Source organism: Dothidotthia symphoricarpi (assembly GCF_010015815.1).
Source record: "Dothidotthia symphoricarpi CBS 119687 unplaced genomic scaffold P153scaffold_1, whole genome shotgun sequence".
Classification (NCBI taxonomy): domain Eukaryota; kingdom Fungi; phylum Ascomycota; class Dothideomycetes; order Pleosporales; family Dothidotthiaceae; genus Dothidotthia; species Dothidotthia symphoricarpi.
The window spans coordinates 1,104,733-1,124,265 of record NW_022985008.1 but is presented as its reverse complement, the minus strand read 5'-3'; the positions used below and the strand labels follow the sequence as shown (position 1 = coordinate 1,124,265).

The following is a 19,533-nucleotide window of genomic DNA, read 5'->3' as shown; positions in this document are numbered from 1 at the left end:
TCGCAGCAACGCTGAGAAATCGCCAACATCAGGGAATCGGATTTAGTCCATGAATTCGGAGCTCGGCTTTACTGCGTTGAACCTGCTCAAAACAGTCTTCGAAGCATCGCAGGTCAAGAACCACAGAACTAACGGAACATAGTAAACCTACATTACTCCTATGCCTTTCAGCCCGTCGCCGGATTTCGCTCCTCGCCATCTTTCGACCGCGCATCAAAGAACAGTGGTTCACGGTGGAAGTCGATTACCCCTGCATGATCCTAGAATATCAGACTTCGCTCCTATTTTGAACCACACACTTCGGATCGACGACGCACGATGAACTGTTTTTCCCCAGTCTAGAATACTCTACCATGCTCCGTAGGGTGATTCATTATCCACACGTGGATCGGTGCCACGAATATGCGCGACGTAGGGTTGAGTCACGACGTCACGACTGTTAAATGCCGATTGCGGAAGAGATAGCAATTGTAGATATGGCATAACTGAAAGGATAGAGATACGCTATCCTAGGTATCTAGATCGTCGAAGGGGGAGGGGAGGGGATATCTGGAGACATAACCCGAAGACGATGTGGGAACCGTGATATACGATAACTGCTGTAAACATACACTATCCTGGAGCTTTCAAGGGAAAAGCTATGGAGAAAGAGGGGGACACTGTATTCTCAACAACCAGACGGCCATGAATAAGTCAGCTGTCCAACAATCATACCTTACTGTCTTGACCAACCCTAAAATCGGTCGCGAGCTTGTTGGTACGCTAAAACTTTCCGATAAGTAGATTCAATCATAACAAACGTCTGATATCCATGTTCTCAATCGATGTCGCCTCCAATTACACGTCTCTAACACTGTGTGAACGTGGGACTGGCGAGAGCTTGCCTGTAGTAGACACACAGTTGCGTACAAGTTGAATTGCGAAAGTCGTCTGAACAACTTGAGTGAAGTGGTGTGGCAAGATACAAGTGGCTCGAGCATGGATATGCTTATACTACGCAGCTTGAATGCGGCTAAGTTCAATCAAGAATGTGGTTATGTAGGATTTTCGTTCTATGGAGAACATCGGACATGGTGGCGATGGTTCAGATATCGAAGGCCGGATCAAGTGATAGTGCCTCATGGTTGCATGCATATGCATACTTTAATTTGATCGTTTTTGTCCTGCACTCAGATAAAGCCACTGTTACTAACTCTGTCCTAGGTACATTTGTTGATCATTAGATTGAATCATGGCTATGGATATATGTTGTGAGAGTCCAATCAAGAAGAACATCGTGTAGGACAAGCCCGGAGTGAATGATTCGTCAATTGTCAATGGAGCTGTCAGAAGATCGCCACTGTGGTGATTCAAGATTGTATCTTGTCCTCGGTTAGTGAAATCTGCATAAGTTTCTTATCTTCTTTGAAAATCTGTTTGGATCGATATACATCTTTCGAGTAATGATTCACATATAGAGCAGGCAGTTGGAGTCTCTACTGTTCCGTTAGAAGTCCAGATTTGCTTTGGACATCTGAACTGATCATTACACTCCAATGTTTGCTTACTACATCGGTCCTCTGAGGCGTACATGCTTGCAAACAATTCACGAATAGATTTTAGATGTGTCGTACGATTTGCCAGATTATAAACGCCTTCTCAGATGGCCGCCAATAGAACATCGGCGTCTGTACATAGTAGATTAACTACTTGTAACCGGTATGAGGCTTCGGAACGACCTGAGTTTTCGTATCGATGTCGAGTTGTCTCCGACATTCATCCCGTGAATGATCCATGTGAGTGTGCATAAGCCATGTAAGCCGTAGATGTGATCGCGTCTGTCTATATCGTCAGACAATGTACGCCTCTCGAAGAAGTTTCCGAAGCCACAAAATACAGCACTACGCTACTTAGATTTTGGAAGTGGCTACCCGTGTCTTTCAACTTGAAGTGTCCGGAGCTGGAATCGGAGCTTTCCACTTGTCATCGACTAGGGGCCATTCGGGTAACCCTGTCTTTCCAGGCTTTGGCGAGATGTGCTCAGGGTATACTCAGCTCACACATGTTGTAGTCAAGAGCAATTGAAGTGGGTTTATCGTATTGGTACCCTATACCGATACAACATCGCTCTTTCCAAGACAAATGCAGACCTCATAAGCCCCGGAATGAGTTTTGGCGATTAAGTGAGCCTGGTGTTTTCTCTCCAACAAATTGACTTGGATGAAACAAGTCAGATTGGGCGCAGAACTCGGGTCTCTCCTCGGCAGATATCCCCTGTTCTCTCGCACGGCCATAAAACACCAATGAAGTCTGACCTGAGCATGAAGTCTAATTCTGGCTTTACCTCCCCATGTACCATGCTTTTTCTTTTTCCCCATGATGATTGACATGCACGATCGGCTGCACACTATCGAAAATTATCTCGGTTAAGCATTCGATCTACAAATTCCCCTGAGATGTGTTCCTCTAGCCTTCTCCGAAAACCTGCTTCCGTCTTCGATTCTGAAATGCCTAGCCTGATTGAGACCCATGACCTCGTTTTGCGAACCTTTCGTACAGGAAGGTGTAGGCACATCAGGCACAGTAATTGGCCAGCATTTTGGAATCAGATGGCCTCGGTTAGTAGAGCTTGGACGCATTTAACGTACGTACTCCATGTACTCTATGGCGCCTGTCACATACTCGACCACCAATGACTTGATTAGGATATATGTGTCGCAAACAGGGATCTGTAACCAATGAAGGCGCACGTTTCATAGGGACTGGGATACTCATTGTAAACCTAAGGTGCGTTTTCTGATGGAAAACTCAATTTTGAAGATCTACCTCAAGTCATAACATCGCAGCCATCAGGCTGATCTTTGATGGTGAGTTCTTTTTTTGAGGTTTATATATCTTAAGGACTAAGTAACCATGTTAAGCCTACGATTCGCTGGATGATGTCATTTCCACGCTTTCTGCTATCATCTCCAGCACTAGTTGATGATTGTACAATTGCCGACATGCAGTATACTGCTCTCCTAGGAACGGGCCGCAAGCGAAAGATACCCATGCAGAGTATGCACGAACAGGTGTTGTATGGAGAGATCCGTCAATAAACTAGTATTTCGTTCATGGGAGGACATCGTCAGTAGAACTTTAACGGTCATTGCGGAAGCGAGGGGTGTGAACACCTTGTGCAGATGGTTGATCGGCGCCTACCTACTCGATTGACCATGATGCCTTTTGAAGTCGAGTGGAATATAAATAATACCTTGTAGGTCAGTCAGTTTTCTTGGATATCAGACTGTCTTTGTTTCACAGCGCTACCAAGTCTACTCATCATGAAGAACATCTTCTGGTCTACCTTCCTGCTTTCCTGCAGTACTGCTGTGGCACAAGTAACCAGCAGCAATTGCACGGCCGTAGTGTTCACCGTTTCCGGCACCGCTCAGAACCGAAACATTTCTGCCAGCATTCCACTCGGCACTCTCGATGGCCTAGTCAACGCTTTCAACAATGCGACACTCTTCGAAGTCTCGGGCACCCAGACTTTGGCCGGCACCTTCTGCAAGCCTAGCGTGATCAACGCCAACAACCAAAAGCTCCAGATGTTGTTTGGCAGTATCACCGCCAACCGCGACGGTTGGGATGCGGAGGGAGGCGTTGGCACCGACTTCCCTGAATATCAACCAGAGCGATACTCATGGGTTCGATACATGAACAACAAGGGATATCCTACGCTTGCAATGGATCGTCTGGGCACTGGCCGTTCAGCGCATCCGGATCCTATTCTGGTGGTACAAGCTCCATATGAGTAAGTGTTGCGCACACCCCCGGCCCTTATCCTTCTCCTTGGGCATCATCGCCGACCTCGTTATCTTGTGACCATCGTGAACCATTAACTAACCTCTATTCTTCTTCGTAGAATTGCTCTTTACAACAGTCTCGCAAGACAAGTTCGTGCCGGCACCACCGGGCAGTTGCCGCGGGCGTACAATTTTCTCATCTACATTGGCAACTCGTATGGTTCCAACATGGGAACAGGTACCGCAGGTGCAGACCCAACGGCTTACGATGAGTACGTCCTCACAGGATATTCCAAGAACGTTCAACAGGACTTCCTCGGCATCAGTCTCGTGCTCCCGTTGCCGGCCGCGCTCGTAGACCCTGCACGCTTTGGTAGCCTGCCTGCCGGCTACCTGACAAGTTCTAGCCAGACTGGTCGCACCAATTCGTTTTTTGGGTCCAAGGCTCAGGTCGACTTCGACGACACTCTCGCACAATTGTTCTTCCAGCGCAAGGACGTCGTGACCATTGGGCAGTTTGTGACGCTCTACGCTCTGTATTACAGTGCGCCCGAATACACGGGTCGTGTGCTAGTGCTCACAGGTGAGCAGGACCAGGCGTACTGTGGACCAGGAAGCCCCGTTATAGGGCCAGCCGGATGCGGATCGTTGTTGCAGGAGACGGGGACCTTGTTCCCTAAAGCGCAATACAACTGGAAGAGTGTCGATCGTGTGGGACATGGAATCCAACTGCATATCAGGTCTCAGACGGTTTATGATATCGCGCAGCGTTTCCTCGCAGGGGAGTCGTTTCAAGGTGGCGCACCGGCAAAATAGTCGAGGAGCAGCCTATGTTGTCAATAAGCGCACTTTATGAAGCCTTGGTTGTTGCTAAGTTTTGATAATTGGTGTTGGCAGATCAGATAGGAACACGTTCGTTATATAGGTCAAAATAGAGAAGCTGAACGTTCATAGTGGTCAATTATCCGATGCAATGGTGATGTGATGAGGTGCGAGCTCCAAAGGACTTTTGTCTTTCCAAGCGCTGATGTAATGGATAGGCGGTAGTAGAACCGTTGTTCAGACTTCTTGGTTGGCTGGCTAGATCTGGGTCTCAGTAAACTGCAGCTGGCAGTTGGGCCAGGCAGACGACAAAAAGTTTTTAACGATTGTAGTAGCCGTATCGAATCGACGACCAAGTTCCTGTCAATGCGGTGGTCTCTTGTTCCCTGGGTTGAGAGATGAGTAAGTGATTGTGTACAGACGACCAGCGGTGCTGGGATGACCAAGTCGACGGTCCGACGTTGATCCGAGGTGGGGCGGGCTAGCCAGGAACGAGCGTTGGCGCCAGAAAAGTTCAGAGAATCTGCATGAGTTTACTCGACCATCTGGCAGCCTCGATTATTCACAAGATCCCGAATTCAAAACGTCAACATGGCTTTGAAGCGCAAACTGAACGAGCATGATGTTCCCGAGGAGGAGTCACCACAGCCTACAACGCGCAGGGCAAGCGACGCATCGCAGACTGAGCCTACCACACCGTCCAAATCTTCGAAGACAGCAGAGGCTTCCTTCGCCGATTTCGAGCTCGAGCCACGACTATTGAGAGGCATAAAAGATCAGAAATGGAGTTCGCCAACTGCTGTGCAATCACAGGCTATACCTCTGGCACTGCAGGGCCGCGACATCCTCGCACGCAGTGGTACTGGCACGGGAAAAACTGCCGCCTACCTACTCCCCATCCTACACAACACGCTGCGACGCCGCGGAAAGACATCGCTCATCCTCGTTCCCACCAAGGAACTGGCCCTCCAGATTACCAAAGTTGCTAAGTCGCTCTCCACACACTGCGGGCAGGAGATTCGGATACAGAACATCGCAGGAAAGGAATCGGAGGTGGTGACCAAGGCGAAACTGGCAGACAACCCTGACGTCGTCATCGCGACACCGGGACGTGCGAGCACGAATATCAACAATGGCGCACTGTCGGTGAAGGAGCTCGCGCATCTAGTCGTCGACGAGGGCGACTTGGTCATGGGTTATGGCTTCAAGGATGATCTGGACCAGATCGCACAGAGCATCCCCAAGGGCGTGCAGATGTTTCTCATGTCAGCAACCCTCAACACCGAAGTCGAATCGCTCGGAAGCCTCCTCTGCACGGATCCTGTCGTGTTGAAGCTCGACGACCTCGAGAAGGGCTCGCAAAAGGTCAAGCAGTACGTCATCAAGTGCGCTGAGGAGGAGAAGTTCCTGTTGATCTACGCAATGTTCAAGTTGGGTTTGATCAAAGGAAAGACGATCGTGTTTGTGGGCGATACAGATCGCTCATACCGAGTCAAGCTCTTTCTCGAGCAGTTTGGTATCAAGTCCTGTGTACTCAACTCCGAGTTACCGCTTGCATCCCGCCTGCACATCGTCGAAGAATTCAACAAAAACATCTACAATATCTTGATTGCCTCAGACGAAACTGAGATTCTGGGTTCACAGCAGAAAGAGGACAATGAGTCCAAGCCTAAGAAAAAGAAAGCCAAGAGCGACAAAAAGAGCGAACCTGACTCTGGAGTGTCCCGCGGCATCGACTTCCTCAACGTTTCGTGTGTGCTCAACTTCGACTTTCCTTCCACCTACAAATCCTACTTCCACCGCATTGGCCGAACAGCACGCGCAGGCAAGTCGGGTACTGCCATCTCGTTCATCATTCCAAAAGACAAGTACCGTAAGCACAAGTCGACAACGTTCGCCGCCTGCGAGAATGACGAGGAGGTATTAACAAAGGTGGAAAAACACCAGAAGGATGGCCAGAAGCTCGAGAACTACAACTTCGATATGAAACGTCTTGAACCGTTTAGATACCGCTTTGGTGATGCCCTGCGCTCAGTAACCCGCATCGCCATCCGGGAGGCACGGATAAAAGAGATTCGCATGGAGCTTTCCAAGTCCCAGAAGTTGTCGCGCTACGTACGTTTCGCTCCTCTAGTAGCTTTAAGATATCCCCTAACATAATGCTAGTTCGAAGAAAACCCCGAAGCACTCGCGCATCTCCGTCACGACCAAACGCTTAATCATCCCGCACGCATACAACCACATCTCAAGCACATCCCCGACTATCTGTTGCCTGGTGGGAAAAAACCTGAAGATGTGGGCTTCGTAGGGTTGAACGTGCCCAAGATGGGGCAAAGGAAATTTGTGAAGGGGAAGGGGAGGAAGACAGTGAGAGGGAGAAATGGCAAGGTGGACCCGTTGAAGACGTTTAATGCTAGGGGCAGAGGAAAGAAATAGAGGATTGGTCATCGAGTACCAGGTAGAAAAGCTTGCGTAGCATTTCACAGATATGCACGACATGATGAGGACCAGAAACCATGAGAACATGTATGTGCATTTGTGCTGAGTGCGACAGCATTTGCATCCTTGCGTCTGTATCTGCCTTTTGTGACCCGGCATTTTGCGATTCCTCTTAGTACGCGAGGTGATAGTTTGAAGTAGGGTTTCTTGAATTGCATGCAGGCAGTATGGCTGAGCCTGATCGAAAGCGCCAACACCATCGCATGCTGCCTCACTGACGACCGCAGGATCGGTGTTCCTCAGCCTGATAGTACTTGCTCCTTTTTCCCGGCAATCTTCTTGGGAGCGTCTAGTGTTCTTCATTCTCCACAATAGATTACGGTTGTCAACCTGTTTTGCACTTGCGCTTCACGCCTACAGGGCTTGCTGTGGGATCCTCCAGAATGAGCCGCTGTAGCTGCAGCCTTGCCAGTCGATAGCTCTTTCGCGCAACCTTCGTCGTTGTTCGATCACAGTAATTGCCCATGTCAAAAGGAGTATGATATCCTGCTCGAGCATCATTGTAAGCTTGACATTGTCTTCCCTGCGAATACATGCAAGCTACGCAGCTACCTATGATGTCACCTCAGCTTGCTGCGTTCTCAGCGCGTCGCGTACGCAACTGACTCCGTTACTTTAGTCACTTTGCATTACCTTATAGAGCTAATAGTAAGCTTTAACTATTTCTTTGAGGTCGCCAGAATTCCCGCCAATAGACTCGTCCGACACCGACCGGAAGCGCGTGCTGCTCGGTCACGTCATATCCACCAAGGCGATCTCACCCGTCGTCACAGACGACGCCATGGACTACCCCAAGGGCTGGAAGTCAAAGTACCAGCTCTCGCCAAGGGTGGGCTACACCGAGGACGGGCGGACCATCTGTCTGCACTCGCTGTGTGTGCATCCGGACTTCTCGCGGAAGGGCCTGAGTTCGATACTGTTGCAGAGCTACGTGCAAAGGATCAGGGATTCGGGAGTGGCCTCGCGGATAGCACTGATCTACAGAGATCGGTATATACCCTTCTACGAAAAAGCGGGGTTCAAGAAGATGGGGCCGAGCAAGTGTCAATACGGTGGGGGGAACTGGGTGGACATGGTGCTCGACTTTGAGGGTGGTGTGGATGATGGGTGGGACTACTAACAGTACTGCGAGTATTGACGATCGTGTATGACCATATTGACGCGATCTGGTATCTTGCAGCTCTCCAGTTTTGACTGTACAGCCTCCTAGCGCATACAAAAAATAGTTCTCCGTCTAAAGAGACGATGTGATAAGTAGGTCTTACATTGCTTAACTTGCTTAACTTACTGCTAGCTTTACTACAATACATGCAGAAGTAAACGGTCAAAAGATAGCTAAGCGCTCTATACATCCAAGCAATCAGGGCATTCGTATGCTCGTATTAGACTTGGCGGACGTGCCTCGAACCAGCAGCCAGCCCTCGCCGTCACGCACAAGCCGCACACTCAACTTGTCAGCGGCTCCACTTGTAGCCATCCGACCTGGAGGGCCGCCTAGCTCACGATGCAGACCTGGGTCGAGGCAGCGCAGGGTAGCGACGACGCTGGACTTCCACAAGGGCGGCCTGACAGTGCGGCGGACACTGCAGAGTGCGACAACGGCAACGAAAAAAAGCAGACTGGCTGCGCAGAAGACAATGGGCGCGGCGATCCACGACCAGCTCACGTGCACAACGTTCTGCTGAACAAAGGCGGTGCCGTTAACGTGGTCTGTCTTTAGCACTGAGCGTATGTAGTTGGTCATGCTTGTAGCCGTGTTCGCGAGCATGGCGTCCAGGGCAGCGAGGCCGTCCACGCGCGTCGTCGATAAATCCGTTTCTTGGCCACCGATGCCGAAAAAAGTGACCAGCTTCTGCACCTGATCAGAGTCGGCGTAAGTGTCGGTTTCGGCCAGATAGGCGCCGCCGGATAGCGAGAGGTTCAGGTAGCGCTGCAGCGTGTAGTGTGAGAGTGTGTCTACAGTGATGTCCTCGCCGCCTATACGTCCCGTGATCGTAGAATGGGGCTCAGCGTCAAAGTCCATGAAGGGATCCGGCCCCCGTGAGGTAACGGCGGTGCCGTTGATGACCTGTGTGGAAAACGTGGGCACGCACCAGTCGAGCACGAACTCCACTGCCGCCCAGAGCGTCTCACTGGACTTGGTCTGGTTTTTGTAAATGATGTAGAAGTCGCCTACGGGAGTGATATAATCGGCGAAAGCAAGCGATGTGTAGTTAAGTGGCGACAGAAGTTCTTCGGTGGCGTCCTTATCAGCCTGGGTTACGGCCGAGGTGATATTGGCGCTCATATAGCTTACGGTGGTGACGTTGTTGGAGGCACAAAATCCGCCGGGGAGACACCATCTAACCTCTCCTTCCGTTGTTAAGTTTTGAAGATGAGGAGTCACGTCGGCGCTCGATGCGCAGATGGCTAAGGACTGATAGTTGGGAAATACGCAATTGCCAGTTGAGCAGGTCGGCAGAGTATCGTTGATTGTGACGTTGGCGCTTGCAAAGAAGCCATTAAATATAGCACCTTTCATTCCTGGAGAGATAGAAGCGTAGCCATCAGGCATTTTCAAGGTCTGAGTCTGCTGTTGGGCCTCTGTCCAATCCTTCGTGCTAGGTATAGTGGCCTTTCCATGTATTTCGACGACGGGTACCGACCGGTACAGCAGCGACTGTTGCGCAAGTGGTGCAACCGCCAGATGGGCGACCGTGAGTATCGCACCAAAGGAGGCAGTGGGCGTAAGGCGGAGTTTCCACAGCAGCTGCACGCTGCCGATGAGCCCACGACTGGCACGATCGTACGTCTTGAAATCACCCAGCGGCCGGCTCGCGCCCGAATACCAAAGCCACTTAAGCTGGCTGAGGCACTCTTGCACCGTTGAGAGCGCCATCGCGACGGCCAGCGTGGTAAGCAGCGACACCAGCGTACCCAGCGTAATACTCGAGTTGAACCAGGTTGAAAACGAAGGCATCCGCTCTCCATCGTACTTCTTGAGAATGATGCAAAGGGCGACAACCAGGGCGCAACTAGAAACCACGGCAACGAGCTCGCCGAGCCACCAGTCTTCGAGCCATCGCACATACAAGGTCGGCCGTTGCTGATGATTAGGATCGTGTTGAAGCTTTTCTGAGCCGTTCGGAGATCTTCTGTCGTGGTCGGGGTGTTGCCCGAGCCGCTCGTCGTGGAGCAACAGCGAGTCTGCCATGCGCGAGTCGAGCAGCAACGCACACAGCAGCGGAAGATAATGCGATATTTATAGTCTTTTTGAGACAATCAGGCTGGTGCGCGACTGACGGACGGCTGGTCCTTAACTTGCAGCTGCGCCTCGTTTTAGCGCTTACATACCGTGCTGCCCGGCGTAACGAGCGGCCTGGCATACAGTGTTTGCGCAGCCGATGATCCACATCACCCGTCGTACTCGCCATCGACTCCATGACCTTTCCTCGAAGACCAAATGTGGTCGCAAAGAGACTTCAAAGTACAGTTCAAGCAGTTCCATTGTAGCTGCTGGATGGGAGAGTACGATATTGTTGCAGTGCAATAGTGGCAGGCGGTAGTCGAGTGGTTTGAAATCTCATATCCTAAATTGAAGGGACTGGTTAGATGAATACTTCAATTGTGTCTTCATGTAAGCGGATTATTCAGTGACCCTTTTGTGTGTTTTTTGACACACAATTCATTTCGGGCGTTCCGATCTCGAAAGCGCTTTCTTAACAGGTGATGCAACGGAAGAGTGCAATACAAAGCGAAAATTTGAAGAGACAGATGTTGGAAACTCTCTTATCACAATCCGAAGATTCAAATATTACACATAAATTGTTACAAGGAGAAAACTCATTAATGATCATAGTGTAGAGAGTTACAAATGTTAGTCTTTCTGAACATAAGTCGCGCACACACATCACTTACAAACTGTGGATCACCAGAGTCGATACTGGAGAACAGTTGATTGAACTGGAATGCTGTGTGAGTAAGTACGTGACAGAGCAGTGAGGTTGAGGGACAGAGATTTGCCCTCTAGCGTGAACAAGACTTAGCATGAGGCACAAGGCTGCACATGTGGCTACTTGAGGGGTCTTAGGATAACTAGTCTCCCGTTGGAATATGCCTCGAATCTGCCGTGTGCGATTGATCATCATAGTAGAAAAATATCTTAGACACTAACATTCTGACGAGAAATTACACAGATTGATGTTTATTGTCAGGTTTACTTTCAGTAACCTGTTATCTGATCAACCAGCCATGGCATAATACGTGTGATTAAGAACATGTTTGGAAATTTGGTGCAGCTGTTTCATTCGTTAGGTACAATCTGAATTCGGAATCTGGTCGCGTGTAGACATTCTGGTGACGAAAGTGAATCGCAATACATGGAACGTGATTGAGAAGTAAAAAGAAACGTAAACAGATCAAACAGCTCAACTGAGACACGAGGAAACAATCGCAACGTATTTTTCGGCCAGAGAAATTGTAATGAAACATGGGCGTCCACATGCGAAAAAAGAAAATTGGTGTGGCTTTGAGCGTTGTCGTGTTAGCAACTGTTCAGCTGGAGGATCCATCTTACACTGCTCCAGCGGTGATATCCGGGTCTTGGCTCGTATCGGCTCTGTTTTCCATATGCCAGTATCCTTGGAAGTCTTGCATCTGACTGGGGTGGACATAGCCTAGATCTCTGACCTTGACGTTATACTGGATGGGATGATGTATAGAAAAGTAAATCCTTGACGCAATATGGAGAGGACGTTCGCTAGGGTTCATCACGACGCAAATTGAATTCTTCTCGAGCGGAGCCTCGTTCGTAAGGAGACGGGCTTGACTGCCATAAGAATATGCAATTGCGTGTTCTTTTGCAACGACACCAGGCTTGGTGGTTCCACGTCCTCCATATGTGAAGATGGGGCTAACATACGTTAGCTTTTGGTCATATAACGGATGATGGTAAATCTCACACAGCATAGCAAAACTCTCTCTTATGGCGAACCACTATGAACCGCCGGATCTGAGTATAAACAGGTTCCCCGTAGGCTACCTGAGAGATTGCAGAGTGGGTGGTGTTGTAATCAGTCACAGTTGTACCGGCTGCCTCGGTAAATAACATGGAGAAAACCTGTGGGCTGTCAACATATACATGTTTTGCGGCTACTATTCGTGTTTATTTACCCTGCCTGGCTGAAAGTAGCGACCATCACGCACGTAGTATGCTACACAACATTAACGATACTCTCAGCCTCTAGGGATCCCGAATCACTTACAAGGATGGAGTGGCTCCGATTGTTGGGATTGTGGATTTTGTGAGTTGTAGGTCCCCTCAATCGGGTGACCTTGTACAACCAGTGAATTAGTGAACTGATGAGCATCAAGCGAGTCACGTCGACCGATATAATCCCAGAATACCCAGGCTTCTAGTAAGTATTAGCTGATGGTTCAGGTGATGTATATAGTATTTTTAGTCTTACGGCCATTCCAGCGCGTGCGATAATGAGCTTGGTGCTCCTCACTCCAATGTACAGACATATAGGGATCGGAATTTTGAGCCATCGTCACAGGCAGGCCACATCTCACTTCCGAGTGACTGTTTGTACACAAGTGAAACCACGTCTTAGCACAGCTATTTAACCATCATTCGTCAAGTCTGCCAGCAGAGCCGCGTTGAAGATAGTGTGGCACATCCAGGAAATCCCTAACTTTTTTAGACATGCGTCGCTGCACGCCATCTCCGACCGTACAGCACATCAAAGAAAAGGTGTAGGAGGGGTATGTCTAATGTACGGCTGCAGGCGAGTGCCGTCCCAGACGACGCTAGTCATGCGGCTAACTCCCTGTAGCTCAGCCCCGGCGTCCGCCGCTTTTGGATACATTACACGGCAGGCTCTATGTATTTGATACGTATGCGCCCATGCCTGTCTCTGGACACCCACGCCTGCAGAGTGCATACGCCTTTTCGCCTTCTGGCCGAGAACATCGCGCTGTCTGGTGATCTTTCCAACCACTTTTGATTCGTGAACACCAGCCATACTATGCGATGCCTTCTATGCACGCAGAAGCTTCAATTTGGAGCCCTGTGGTTGTCCCGACGAATCATGGTGTGCTTGGTAGATGTTTGTTCTGAGGGCTTGACGCTGACACAATCCCAGTGCCATGGGACGCCACGAACCTCCTGTCCTATCACTCAAGTTGCCCGGCATCGCATCTATTGAATCCTCTATCACCATCATCATCTTCTTCTTCGCCTGACCCCTTTTCTCCCGTCACGCAGAAATCTTCCACTGATCATAGAACAAACTCGAATAGTGGCATGGCGAGTCGAACTGCGGATCAAATTCCTCCGGTATCATCATCACCTTTGCCGCCTCTACCACCATATCCATATTTCCTACCACCTCCACCACCGGCATCGTTCGTACCACCCCCTCCACCGCCTGTATTTGCAAACGGGACATTCAAGACAGACTCGGCGGCCTATGTTGGTGCTCACAAGGAATCTCTTGAAAATGAACAAGAAGAACTACGAGAAGCACGAGATGAATACACTGGCTGCCGGTTTCGTCTACAGCCAAAGCGGATGAATCTCCGTAAACTACGAGAAGAGACTGGATCCAAGTACGGATCCGCCGTAGATAAATTTCGCCATTATCTTCATACGTTACCTATCGAACTGCCACCCGGCATTCAGGTTGCATTCGACCAAGCATCTATCTCAAGAGATACCCTTGCGTTATTTGAAGCTGAATACGATGAGGCCGAGGAGTTATACAACCGCCTGGAATGGACGTACACGCAAAAGGAGACAAAGTTTGTGGATCGATTACCTGGCAGTATCTCTATGCCAAACACGGCACCCCAACACGATGCACTGAACTCCGAGATGGAGTGTTTGACGCGTTTTGCAGTTGGGAGCCTGGAGGATACGAATTTTTCGGATATGATTAGGGATGCCGATTTAAGGACGCCTTCAGTCTCAGGTTTTCTACCGGCCAATCAGTCGGGGTTCACATCTGAACACATGAGCTTGCGCCAGGGCATCCCTAACATTAATGACTCATCCAAACAAAGCGACGAAATTGATCTTACTCCGTCAGAAGTTAATTGGATTGAAAAAAGGGAGCGCATTGATGCATGGCTTCTGCACATGCTATCTTGTTCGCCTCTCCAGAAAGTACACCTTAAAGCAATCGGAGAGCCAACCGATCTGAGTGATCAAGCCTGGTGGGACACACTGAAAGAGAACTGGGGCGTCGGCTTACTAGATGGACCAGCCTTCCATACCGGCGACTCCACCATCACACATAGCCTCACTGATTATCGAAACATGACTGTGTCTGAGACTATGAACGTAGAAAATTTGCAATCAGCATTTCACCGTTCTACAGCGGGGTCACCAGGTGCAGCGCATGGCAAAACAACCGAATCATGTGTGCAACCAGAGGTGAAACCTTCATCTGGATTCCGATGTGTTGTCTCCCTGGCACAAAACAACGATGATGCCGATGAAGCTACTCATTCTATTTCTACCGTTCCAACTAGCACTCATCGATCATTATCAATCAGAGATTGTCACTCCATGACGACAATTCACTCCTCCTCTTCGCAATGTGGACCACAACAGGATCATGAAGTACAGAGTTTGGCATCGGTTTGTAAAACTGATATCAACAACACCTCTGGACAGCGATGCACTACTGGAGGAATCAAGGAGAGCGTTCAAACCATCCCGGAACAAAAGGCCACAGATGATGATGACCTTGTCCTACTACCACTTGGGACGAACATGAACGATTCCTTGTTGGAAGTGGAAACTCCCCCCCCAAACACCTCAGAACAAACCATGTTCCTAGAAAGGGTAGAAAAGTCGGGGTATGGCCGTGAAGAAACTGCTACCACCTCGATAGATCATGTCGACCACGACGTGTCGAGTCTTGACCTATACCACGGATCGCTATCGTCGCGTCCACATCCTTGCGGACTACAGCAATCGTACACTTGGCCATTGTCTCCATTAACCTTGCGCAGATGCCCCATCCCACCACTCACTCGAGCTGGTATATATACGCGATGGGGCCAAACCTCATGCCCGTTTCTCCATTTCCTAGCAATCCAGCACAACAAGTTCAGCCGTAGCTCTCAGGATTTCCTATTCTCTGCCAGTGGTAAACTTCCGATACGCATGTCCAGTCCTTTTTCTGACGATTTGTGTGATTAGTTTATGTCGCTAGTGTTGGTACGACTTTGACCTTTAATTGGACTGTTCCTTCAAGGTGCGAGAAATTCTCTGGAGTTGGCGATTTTGATACATGCCTGGATATCGTCTTCTCATGTCATTTGAATACATGTTTTTCTGCCACCGCTGGAACCCAGCCGATGAGACAGGATATCACTTTGAATACAAGCGAGCCAATTTAGGAGGCTAAGAAATTGTTTGGAAGTCAGGAAGTTACATCATTAAGCTTTGGTCTTATCCCGGATCCACGGGAATTTTTTCTATACAATTCAGGCTTCACTTCTGGATCTGCCAATCCTGGATAGATCCTGATAGGATTATCTCTGTCTGTACCCTGACAGCAGTGGATAATTGAGACGACTATTGGAGGCAGATCAATAACACCGTCGGGGATTATTTTTATTTGTTACTACTGTCATCTGCTTTGGGTTCACCTGGTCTCAGTTTCTTTTCCAGGGACGACGCATTCATTTGCTCCATGCAGTACACTGTTCTGCAGGCTGTCTTTGGCACATGGTACTACTGCGGCCTTGTGCTTCGTTGTCGCCACCAGAAGGGATCTAGGGCAGAGTTGAATACCAACTCAGCCTATAGCCAGCGCGTCAGTCACACATATGCACAGGTACGCTCTCCTCATTCGCACCTGTTCGCTTGGACCTATAAAATCTCAACTCAACAGCTCGAGATACAATCCTTGTACGATAATTCATGCTTGTATCGTGCAGCATCATGCTCCTGAACTCACGGCATGAGCTAGATGTTGGCTTCAAGACAAGGTCATTGGCCAAAACAACGTTATGCCACGATGTGGTTGACAAGGCATGCTTTCCCGCAGGTCCTCAGAATGTTACCCCGCGTTTGACGCAACCCTCAGTCCTCCAAGCCAACGGGTTGAGAGGGAAGACATATCTCCAAGGACGAACACATACCAAAGATACCATACAACGAACATACCCACGCCTTGAGAGGACCTCGCTGCTGAGTGGACAGTATCGGGCATCCAAGACAACTTGTTAGTGCCAATAATGCCAACAAAAGGAGCTCAGTGATGGAAAATACAAATAAGCGGAAAAGGCAAGAAAGGACGAGTCTCATTTCAGGATGTACGACTGGAGTGGCAAGGCAGTAACGGGGGCTTGCATGTGCCACTTCCTCGGTAATCAGCCTTCGGTAAGCAAGGAGCGAATCATCGTCCCTTGATTTCACCCTCAGCCAATCTCAGTACCCACGATATTGTAATGGTGTGGCAGTAGGAATTAGACTTGCCTTTAATCGACAATAGGGGGTATGCCCCCGCGCTAGTCGAATATATGACTCAATAGATCGGTGGTAAATCGCGTATCATGTGCGCCTAGGTTCAATTATGCAGGCGTATCATCTACGTAGGCATGCGAGCGCAATGCCTCATCGTAGGATTCTGCAAAGATGACGAGGGCCGAGACAAGCACGCGGCTCTGAACGTCGGCGTTGCAATGCGATTCGGTCGGAAATGAACCCGATTGAAGGTCGATCCGCCCCATGCTATCTCGTCTGTTGACAACCTTGCCCGACCACAACGTACAGCCTGTAGACAACAAGATTTGTGAAGTTGCACATATGATTCCCATGTTCTTAGAGAGGTCGGCGTAGAGTTCACGACGCGATAAATCTTCATCGGTAAGGCAATCGTTAAGCTCTAGTTAGATACTCAGAGACCCGATATAAACCCAGCCTTGCGGTACCTTGTCGTATATACGGTCACTTAGATAGGCCTGCATCTGTGTCTTTGGAGCAATTCACGTGAGATAATCTCTCGATTAACCGACGTAAACATCGTCTTGTCTTGCCTCGACAGACTCCGGCTTATCGACGCGTGGAGGAATGCGAATACACGGGAAGATTACTCGTCCATTCAATCTCGGCATGCCGAAGATGGGAAGGTGACATATGGAATCCAACATGCATCAACCCGGAGGCTTGTTTCGGGTCGATAAGTTGCCTAGATAAGCATTGGCCGTTTCCGCAATCCCCGTAACCTTATCCGGCTGAATCATGAGAACGACGAGCAGGTAAGCTCATCTGATCCATATTGAGAAGCACTGCACGAACCTTATTAGGCAATCTTTTGAAGGTCAGCTGCAGGTAAGCTGAGTAATTCTATATTTACGATTGATGTTTCAAGTGTTTGGAGAACTCGCTCTGGGAGTGACAGGTATCTAGCCGTTAAGATTAGTGAGAGCAGTGTCATGATTGAGCAATCTCGGTTACAGTAACGTAAATATTGACAGCTGCAGGGCTGAAACAATAGCTACAACAAAGCTGCCGCAACCAGGCTGAGAATTTTGTTGGTGCAATGTTGACCTCCTAGATGCTTTTTCGATTGGTGACGTATTGACCTTGATGGAGAAATAATCTCCCTGATAGTATGACCGCAAGGCACGAGGTCGGCGTTCGAAAAGTGAAGCAATCGGTGGGCGCATAACACATAGATTGGATCAAGCCGGAGTCTGGATATACAGCTTAAGAAACATTACTAAGCCCTGGTGATTTTGTAACTAAACTGATTGCATGTAGTTAGATGTGGACAATCTTGTGTGGTCCAATAGGAGTCCACGTGTTCATCTGATCGTGTACATGCGGTGGATGGGTACTGGGACGTGTAAGAGAACTAATGCATTGCGTGTCACTCTAATACACAGACTCTGTTCCATGTTGGTGAACATACTTTCCTAGAGGTGTTGAAGTCGACTCCAGTAGCAGTGCTTCAAGCTGTGACGATCCAGGCAAAGGTCCAGTAGTCCATTCTGGCACCGTATGAGTTACTGACCCGAGTCTGTCAAGCGACCTTGTTTCTGATGGACGCCGCGTCGAAGGTCCACTTCGTACTGCAATCCATGATTCTGTTGCTGATTCTGGTTCTAGTCTTGATTGCGAATCTAGCTGCACCTCATCCTGATACAGTTTAATTGACCCCGTTGGTTCCTTTAACCAGTTTCTGACACGCTCTTGAGCACTGAAAAATGTGTTGATAATCCTTGATGAGCTGGGCTGTACCTGATTACATCCGATTGATTGTTCAGATGAAGTGCTTGGGCTTTTGATGTCGATCCTGTATAGCTGTTTAGGCAATATAGGCTCTTCAAAGTCGATTCCCTGTTCGTGGCACTTCTTTTTCAGTCGTTCTACACTCACCCGTGCCATATCCAGATCTTTTTGTATTTGACTTTGTTCCGCTCTGCGTTCCTCAAAAAAGTCTGCATCGCTTGACATCTCGGCACCATCGGCTGCTCGCAGGAGCTCTCGTTCACCAAGTTCATGTTGTAAATAGTGCTCGAAAGTGTTCAGCCGTTCGAGATGAATACGTAAGTCTCCCATACAAGAGTAGAGCTCATTTCGAAGCGACGTGCGTTCATCAGGAGTAGCGCAGGTTGGCATGGTTGTGTACACGGAGTCTGGAGGTAATTGACATTCAACAAGGCTTTCGTTTCGCCTCGAGTTCTCCTCGCCAGAATCTCGGTAGACATCTTCATCAAACCTGTAAAGTTGAGACTCTTGAACATATAGAATGTCCTCCAATGCCGTAGCTCTCTGACGTCTTAGAGTGAGCTCATCCTTTGTGGCTCGTAAGTTCTGGGATAGAAGATTTAATGATTCTGCCATTTGTGTTGAGAATCCTGAGAGTGTACAGGATTTGCTAAGATCAATAAATCTGTCCATCGTGCTGATCAAGAGGTCCTCTTGTTGTCCACAGCGTATTTTCTCTGCCCGGACATGCTGCCGGGTTATGAAGACGATGTCTCTGAGAGACTTGATTTGGTCCTTGAAATGGATCGATGGGCGAGCTAGTGACGGAGATCGCAGACTATCTCTGAAGTTGCCGGAGTTTGGGTCGAGTTGATCGGATATTACGGATGATGGTGAATATCCTTTGTAAGAAGCATGCAAATCTTCTATCTTAGTTGACTTGGGAACGTGAGAATCTTCCAGAGATGTTTCGCGACATCGATTCGCGGCTCTTTCGGAGCTCTCCCGCGCACTGACGGTGATGAGCGAGACCGACTTCGCAACGAGGTGGATGATGGCATTACCTTGAGATAAGCAATGATTCTTGCAGAGGCCATGAGTGAGAAGACAGTTCGATAGGCGAGCTCTGCTGCATTATCGTGTGAGTAAAGAACAGCTCAGCTGTAACGATCGACTGAAGCCACTGTGCCAAGTAATAGTGGATACCTTAATGCAGTGGCTTATGCATAAGCT

General features: G+C 49.0%; 7 protein-coding genes across 7 annotated transcripts; 4 read left to right on the top strand and 3 right to left on the bottom strand.

The window, feature by feature from the left end:
* Nucleotides 1-3,302: 3,302 nt before the first annotated feature.
* P153DRAFT_329420 (uncharacterized protein) lies at nucleotides 3,303-4,986 on the top strand (the record flags this gene model as incomplete). The annotated part of the gene is made up of 2 exons (XM_033665389.1): nucleotides 3,303-3,775; nucleotides 3,887-4,986. 2 exons carry the CDS (start codon nucleotides 3,303-3,305, stop codon nucleotides 4,581-4,583), a joined length of 1,170 nt encoding a protein of 389 aa, XP_033529147.1. The 3' UTR covers nucleotides 4,584-4,986.
* Nucleotides 4,987-5,125: 139 nt separating this feature from the next.
* Nucleotides 5,126-7,191, top strand: P153DRAFT_305459 (ATP-dependent RNA helicase-like protein dbp9). The gene is made up of 2 exons (XM_033664600.1): nucleotides 5,126-6,704; nucleotides 6,756-7,191. The coding sequence occupies exons 1-2, from the start codon at nucleotides 5,181-5,183 to the stop codon at nucleotides 7,023-7,025; spliced, it is 1,794 nt and encodes a 597-aa protein (XP_033529146.1). The 5' UTR covers nucleotides 5,126-5,180; the 3' UTR covers nucleotides 7,026-7,191.
* Nucleotides 7,192-7,755: 564 nt separating this feature from the next.
* P153DRAFT_278442 (acyl-CoA N-acyltransferase) lies at nucleotides 7,756-8,208 on the top strand (the record flags this gene model as incomplete). The annotated part of the gene is made up of 1 exon (XM_033662955.1): nucleotides 7,756-8,208. A coding segment is annotated over one exon (453 nt), but the record flags the coding sequence as incomplete, so codon positions are not given.
* A 240-nt stretch (nucleotides 8,209-8,448) lies between these two features.
* Nucleotides 8,449-10,575, bottom strand: P153DRAFT_352704 (uncharacterized protein; the record flags this gene model as incomplete). The annotated part of the gene is made up of 2 exons (XM_033666394.1): nucleotides 8,449-10,274; nucleotides 10,422-10,575. The coding sequence occupies 2 exons, from the start codon at nucleotides 10,573-10,575 to the stop codon at nucleotides 8,449-8,451; spliced, it is 1,980 nt and encodes a 659-aa protein (XP_033529144.1).
* Nucleotides 10,576-11,536: 961 nt separating this feature from the next.
* On the bottom strand, nucleotides 11,537-12,800 carry P153DRAFT_329412 (uncharacterized protein). Its single transcript, XM_033665388.1, has 5 exons — nucleotides 12,536-12,800; nucleotides 12,332-12,481; nucleotides 12,240-12,280; nucleotides 12,029-12,186; nucleotides 11,537-11,979 (listed from the first exon to the last, which is right to left on the bottom strand). The coding sequence occupies exons 1-5, from the start codon at nucleotides 12,615-12,617 to the stop codon at nucleotides 11,640-11,642; spliced, it is 771 nt and encodes a 256-aa protein (XP_033529143.1). The 5' UTR covers nucleotides 12,618-12,800; the 3' UTR covers nucleotides 11,537-11,639.
* Nucleotides 12,801-13,233: 433 nt separating this feature from the next.
* Nucleotides 13,234-15,642, top strand: P153DRAFT_8998 (uncharacterized protein). The gene has a single exon (XM_033673478.1). The coding sequence runs from the start codon at nucleotides 13,375-13,377 to the stop codon at nucleotides 15,277-15,279; it is 1,905 nt and encodes a 634-aa protein (XP_033529142.1). The 5' UTR covers nucleotides 13,234-13,374; the 3' UTR covers nucleotides 15,280-15,642.
* Nucleotides 15,643-17,535: 1,893 nt separating this feature from the next.
* P153DRAFT_392071 (uncharacterized protein) lies at nucleotides 17,536-19,457 on the bottom strand. The gene is made up of 2 exons (XM_033671121.1): nucleotides 19,365-19,457; nucleotides 17,536-19,312 (listed from the first exon to the last, which is right to left on the bottom strand). Exons 1-2 carry the CDS (start codon nucleotides 19,433-19,435, stop codon nucleotides 17,965-17,967), a joined length of 1,419 nt encoding a protein of 472 aa, XP_033529141.1. The 5' UTR covers nucleotides 19,436-19,457; the 3' UTR covers nucleotides 17,536-17,964.
* Between the last annotated feature and the right edge of the window lie 76 nt (nucleotides 19,458-19,533).

Coding starts and splice junctions, on each gene's coding strand:
- P153DRAFT_305459 (XM_033664600.1), top strand. CDS start 5,181: ATGGCTTTGAAGCGCAAACTGAACGAGCATGATGTTCCCGAGGAGGAG. Junction 6,705..6,755: donor CCCAGAAGTTGTCGCGCTAC/GTACGTTTCGCT, acceptor ACATAATGCTAG/TTCGAAGAAAACCCCGAAGC.
- P153DRAFT_392071 (XM_033671121.1), bottom strand. CDS start 19,435: ATGCAGCAGAGCTCGCCTATCGAACTGTCTTCTCACTCATGGCCTCTG. Junction 19,313..19,364: donor GAATCATTGCTTATCTCAAG/GTAATGCCATCA, acceptor CATCACCGTCAG/TGCGCGGGAGAGCTCCGAAA.
- P153DRAFT_8998 (XM_033673478.1), top strand. CDS start 13,375: ATGGCGAGTCGAACTGCGGATCAAATTCCTCCGGTATCATCATCACCT.
- P153DRAFT_329412 (XM_033665388.1), bottom strand. CDS start 12,617: ATGGCTCAAAATTCCGATCCCTATATGTCTGTACATTGGAGTGAGGAG. Junction 12,281..12,331: donor ATCGGAGCCACTCCATCCTT/GTAAGTGATTCG, acceptor AATGTTGTGTAG/CATACTACGTGCGTGATGGT. Junction 12,187..12,239: donor GCTACTTTCAGCCAGGCAGG/GTAAATAAACAC, acceptor GACAGCCCACAG/GTTTTCTCCATGTTATTTAC.